This window comes from Triticum dicoccoides, chromosome 2A (assembly GCF_002162155.2).
Source record: "Triticum dicoccoides isolate Atlit2015 ecotype Zavitan chromosome 2A, WEW_v2.0, whole genome shotgun sequence".
NCBI lineage: Eukaryota > Viridiplantae > Streptophyta > Magnoliopsida > Poales > Poaceae > Triticum > Triticum dicoccoides.
The window spans coordinates 592806099-592812134 of NC_041382.1; the positions used below are offsets into that span (position 1 = coordinate 592806099).

General features: G+C 46.7%; 1 protein-coding gene across 1 annotated transcript; it reads left to right on the top strand.

Annotated features, from left to right (window-relative positions):
- Positions 1–942: 942 nt before the first annotated feature.
- On the top strand, positions 943–6007 carry LOC119355582 (inositol transporter 1-like). Its single transcript, XM_037622404.1, has 6 exons — positions 943–1571; positions 2055–2125; positions 2207–2542; positions 4266–4373; positions 4458–4643; positions 4961–6007. Exons 1-6 carry the CDS (start codon positions 1415–1417, stop codon positions 5630–5632), a joined length of 1530 nt encoding a protein of 509 aa, XP_037478301.1. The 5' UTR covers positions 943–1414; the 3' UTR covers positions 5633–6007.
- The last annotated feature ends 29 nt before the right edge of the window (positions 6008–6036 follow it).

Sequence of the window (6036 nt, forward strand, 5' to 3'; positions counted from 1 at the left end):
TATTAGCCGTGTGCGGTGCCCTCCTCCACCATAATCCTCGATAATATTGTAGCGGTGCTTAGACGAAGCCCAGCGATGGTAGAACATCAAGATCGTCACCACGTCGTCGTGCTGACGGAACTCTTCCCCGACATTCTGCTGGATCGGAGTCCGGGGATCGTCATCGAGCTGAACGTGTGCTAGAACTCGGAGGTGCCGTAGTTTCGGTGCTTGATCGGTCGGGCCGTGAAGACGTACGACTATATCAACCGCGTTGTGGTAACGCCTCCGCTTTCGGTCTACGAGGGTACGTAGACAACACTCTTCCCTTTTGTTGCTATGCATCACCATGATCTTGCGTGTGCGTAGGAAATTTTTGAAATTAGTACGTTCCCCAACATCGACAACAGTCGGTGTGTGTACATCATGTAGAGCATAGTCGTCATCCATCATGGTGAATGCTGGATCGACCATGTCGCGAGGTCATCGTGATCGTTGTCCATATTGGCAAGCGGTGCTCGGCTATGTCGCTGAGAGCCTGTTGATCGTATACCCATAAGAAAAAAGATATGTTATTTTTTATTGTATTAAGAAACTGGTTATTGTTAATTAATAGTAGAGATAATAATAAATGGCATAGCGTGCAGAGTAGTGATTTGTTGCGGGAATATCTGATTGTGTTTTGAAAGGTTATCAAGAAATATCTTATGTCTATCTTTTAGCAGGTGGTCTCACATATATGATGCGATTTTTAAATTATTAATTACCTTTTATTTATGTAATTGAATTGAATCAGCAACTGTCAAGGCAAGCATGAAACAAGATCCTTTTAATGGGCTTTAGTTTTTTAACGGGAGGAAGAAAAACCAGTGGAAGGGATAATGAAAGGTGGGATGAAAAAAAATCAGATAAAAAAACCATACCAGGCTACCAACTCTTAACTAGGAGTAGAGATTTTGCTCCGAGCACGAGCAGAAGACGCAACGCACAGCAAAAATCTCGCGACGACGAAACGTCGCCCTCCTCTCCCCCGATCCGCACGCCGGCACCGTTTTCTTTCCTTCTCTATCCACTGGCAACTTCGGCGACCGATTCATGCCCAACACGCAATAATTTGCCATGCCCAACCGGCCGCGCACTTTCTCATTTCAGTCGCGGCGCTGTGGTAGCTCTGGGCTTCAAATGCCGGTCTCCGCTCGCTTCATTATTCGCCTGAGCATGCAGTAATTCCTCCGGCTCGGCACCGGTTCCTGAAATTTCGTCCCACTTCCAGAATTATCTTGGCTCGGCGCCGCGTCGAGGCTGGATTTTTAGAGTCAAACATTGGAATCTTCGCCGACACGGACTGGACTTTCTTTGAGCAAAATCGCTTGCCTGCTACCCACCCGCTGAGCTAGAGATTGGATTCGCGGGGGCGTTCCGGCGGGGGGCGAGCATGACGATCGATTTGTCCACCATGCCCGGGAGCTCCTCCTCCCGTCTCCTGGACGCCGCCGCGGGGAGGAAGGACATGAACTTCTTCAAAAACCGCTACGTGCTTGGGCTCACCGGCGTCGCCGGAATCGGCGGCTTCCTCTTTGGATACGACACAGGTACGGATGCTTCCGCCGTTTTCTTTTGCAACCTTTACTTAACAATTTCTATGCTGTATGGGGCGGTTGCTGCGTTCTTGATGTGGGCAAGAGCTTTAGGCCTCTAAGAACTATTCCCCTTTGTAGGAGGCGTCGGTTTGCGGTTTGCTTTGTGGCCTGAAATCTGGTGAATTTGATATTGTGAATCGTTTGTTTGTTTGTTAGAACATTATCGATGATTGATATTTATAAGCTTCGCAGTGAAATGGACTTTATGGATAATATTGTAGACATTTCATTTCCGATAAAGGACACATTATATGCACCATGAAAATAGAAAAAAAAACTGTTCAATGGAGCTGAAAGCCTGAAGCTAATGTTTGTGTGATGCTTTTTAGTTTCCACGAGGTCTCTGAGTAAACATTCTCGGAAACCTTGGAACTAGTGAAACTGTGCTGAAATAAGTCAAATAACAGTATAATTTTCATGCATAACTACTGTCAGGTGTCATATCTGGAGCCCTTCTGTATATCCGGGACGAATTTCCTGCTGTCAAAGACAATCTATTCTTGCAGGTTCAATCTGATCTACTACCAATTACTAGTCATTAACATCTGGTGTTCCTCCCATAATGACTGAGTTTGTTTCTTCTTCAGGAGACAATTGTTAGCATGGCTTTACTTGGAGCCATCCTTGGAGCAGCTGGGGGCGGTTGGATAAATGATGCCTACGGTCGTAAGAAGTCTACTCTTCTTGCTGACCTGATGTTCGCACTTGGTTCACTGGTTATGTGCGCTGCTGGCGGTCCTTATGTTCTGATTCTTGGAAGGCTCTTTGTTGGATTGGGTGTGGGAATAGCATCAGTCACTGCCCCCGTTTACATCGCTGAAGCTGCTCCTTCAGAAATCAGGGGAGGTTTGGTGTCAACTAATGTCCTCATGATTACCGGTGGCCAATTCTTCTCCTACTTGGTGAATCTTGGCTTTACTGAGGTAATATTCATCCTCCACTTAGTCAGCTTCCTCTCTTATTTTTCATTTTTTTACTTGAAATGGCTTTCAGCATCAGTCCCTTGACTCCATTTCATGTACAAACAACTGGAAATTGAGCCATTTCAATCTCGATGATACTGCTGTCTGCAGTCTTGTTACATTTTATCTTTAAACTCAGCAAGAAAGCAACTTTTGTTTCGTTTCAGACTTTCAGTTGCTTTGCAAGCTCTAGTCATCTTGGTCCACTTTTTCTAAGCAGACTATCTTGCCAGCTCAATTATTATTAGTAGTGCATATGACTTTTCATGGTATCAACGAGATAATTAACTGACCTGCACTGATACTCATGTGTGTTTCCTGCACACGAACGATGGGCAAAGTGCAATCTCTAATGTTCTTCAAGATGAACTCTCCTGAGAAAGTTTTTCAGTACGGTGACAAGTTAATCCTAATGTTCACCCTTTTATGCATATATCTTTTATGGCGTTAACATTCTTGTTGGTGCTAGTTGATTGCATAACACTCTTTCTTATCAATGAATGAGAGTCGGCCTTCCCCCATCAGCAGCAATGGACTTGTCACCTACAAGGTGCTGTTTGGTGCGTAGCAACTTTCGTGTTGGTGAAATGCTCCATCTTTCTGCTTTGGAAGTTATTCACACTAGCTGCATCGTTGCTATTTCGTCGAATGCACATCTTACCATTGCCTGGCACATGGATGATAAAAATTGATGAGACATCTGGCTAGCATAGCATCTATAGTTCTGTTTGTTGTTAGGGAGCAGAGTAGAACATTCATAGTCTCATACTGATGATTGTGGGTGTTACAGATCGGTCTGGGTTGAAACTGTGAGACCCGTAGGCCATTTTACCATTGCCTGACACATGGATGATAAAAATAGATGAGACATCTGGCTAGCATAGCATCTATTGTTCTGTTTGTTGTTAGGGAGCAGAGTAGAACATTCATAGTTTCATACCGATGATTGTGGGTGTTACTAATCGGTCTGGGTTGAAACTGTGAGACCCGTAAGCCATTTTACCATTGCCTGGCACATGGATGATAAAAATAGATGAGACATCTGGCTAGCATAGCATCTATTGTTCTGCTTGTTGTTAGGGAGCAGAGTAGAACATTCATAATCTCATACCGACGATTGTGGTTGTTACAAATCGGTCTGGGTTGAAACTGTGAGACTCGTAGGCCATTTTACCATTGCCTGGCACATGGATGATAAAAATAGATGAGACATCTGGCTAGCATAGCATCTTAGTTCTGTTTGTTGTTAGGGAGCAGAATAGAACACTTAGTCTCATACCGATGATTGTGGGTGTTACAAATCGGTCTGGGTTGAAACTGTGAGACCTGCAGGCCATTTTTTTGCACTTGTTTCACTCAGTTTTTGATTAATGAAGGGAATTGAACTAGAATGCAAGCTGCCGGTTTCCACAGGTTCATATGGAACTGTTTTTGGACACTCTTAAATAGGATGGTAACTGTTATTCAATAAGTATTGTTAAGCACCCGCATTAGGCAAAAAAAAAAATCTTGCAAAAGAAGATAGAAAACAATACAATTATTGATAAGCCTTGACACATGAATAAACGGGGGAATGGTCATATGGCGCCATCCTTGTTAAAACTAATAGGGTTTGGTGGAGTTATTTTTAAGCTGTTTTTGTATCAGTATTTTGTTGCAATAATATTCACGCTAATTGTCATAGGTTCCTGGAACATGGCGCTGGATGCTCGGAGTTGCTGCCGTGCCAGCAATCATACAGTTTGTGCTGATGCTTTTTCTGCCAGAATCTCCCCGCTGGCTTTACCGGAAGGTTATTGGTGTTTGTTTCAGACTTTCAGTCATGTCTTATTCCTTTGATCCGCTTTTGTTTTCTTATCTTGATTTTTCTGTACAGGATGAGAAAGCAAAAGCTATTGCTGTCCTGGAGCAGATATATGACTCTGGTCGTCTGGAGGAAGAGGTTGAGCTGCTTGCGTCGGCTTCCATGCATGAATTCCAGTCTAACTGTACTGGGAGCTATTTGGACATATTCAGGTTGAAGGAATTAAGGCTAGCTTTTTTTGCTGGGGCTGGCCTTCAGGTACTTTTAACCTCTGCCTCACTCTCAGTCATTGTCGTGTGATAATTGCGAATACTGCTAAGGCGCTTGTACACTGGAAATGCACCTTCCAAGATAATCCATTTTGGCATTTCAGTATCAGGAAGCGTAACTAGACACTTTTTTTTAACACAACTAGACACTTTTCGGTACTAAATCCTTTTGGGAGTGCCACCAGGTCAAGCAAGAAACTTGGTAGTCTACCTTGCTATGCTACCTGAATGCATCATACAGTAGGAACATCAAGTTGACAAATGCATGGCACTTTTTCTGACATGTATACATATGGAACTATGCAGGCCTTCCAGCAATTTACCGGCATCAACACTGTCATGTACTACAGCCCCACGATCGTCCAGATGGCTGGGTTCACTTCCAACAGGCTGGCCCTGCTGCTGTCCCTCGTCGTCGCCGCCATGAATGCCAGTGGAACCATCGTCGGAATCTACCTCATCGACCGTTGTGGCCGCCGCCGCCTGGCCCTTACAAGCCTAGCCGGGGTCGTGCTCTCCCTCGTCATCCTCGCCACGGCCTTCATACTGCAGTCATCGTCCAGCCTCTGCGGGAGCCTGTTCAGCGGTTCCTGCCAAGGCGTGCTGGGGTGGTTCGCGGTCGGAGGGCTCGCTCTGTACATCGCCTTCTTCTCTCCGGGCATGGGGCCGGTGCCGTGGGCCGTGAACTCGGAGATCTACCCCGAGGCGTACCGCGGCATGTGCGGCGGCATGTCGGCCACCGTCAACTGGATCTCCAACCTGATCGTGGCGCAGACGTTCCTGTCGATCGTGGGGTGGGTCGGCACCGGCCCCACGTTCCTGATCATCGCCGGGATCGCCGTGCTGGCCTTCATCTTCGTGGCCCTGTACGTGCCGGAGACCAAGGGCCTGAGCTTCGAGGAGGTCGATCTGCTGTGGAAGGAGAGGGCCTGGGGAAGCCAGGGCAGCCACGAGAGCCTCCTGGGTGCTGCGCCGTAAGACCACTCGCCGGCTCTGGTCCTGCACGGCGGCGCGTCGCAGGCATAACATGGCTCCGCGGCTGCGCCCCGCCGCGCCTGGCTGGCTCGCGGTGATCGCTGGCCTCTAGCTAGGAAGGGAGTCTTAGAAAGAACTGGATGGACGCAATATCATACACAAATCACGAACCTGTATCAATGGCGGTGTGTTCTGTGCCTCGTTATATATGTTGTCGTAGTCGCGTGTTCACTTCGAATATGGTTGAGTTGAAGCGACCGTATGACCGAGAAGTGGCAGTATTGTTTGTGCATTGCCGGCACGAGTGTACCCAAGAACCAAAGAGCAAGAGCTCCGCTGGCAGTGATGGTTGGTAGATGGACAAAACTGATGTCTTCAGCAGTTTATTTTTCGTTTGGGTTCTGTGT

What these genes read in the sequence shown, in the direction of transcription:
- LOC119355582 (XM_037622404.1), top strand. Translation starts at nt 1,415, where the DNA reads ATGACGATCGATTTGTCCACCATGCCCGGGAGCTCCTCCTCCCGTCTC. An exon ending in CCCGCTGGCTTTACCGGAAG is followed by an intron (nt 4,374 to 4,457) that starts GTTATTGGTGTT and finishes TTTTCTGTACAG; the next exon opens with GATGAGAAAGCAAAAGCTAT. An exon ending in TTGCTGGGGCTGGCCTTCAG is followed by an intron (nt 4,644 to 4,960) that starts GTACTTTTAACC and finishes GGAACTATGCAG; the next exon opens with GCCTTCCAGCAATTTACCGG.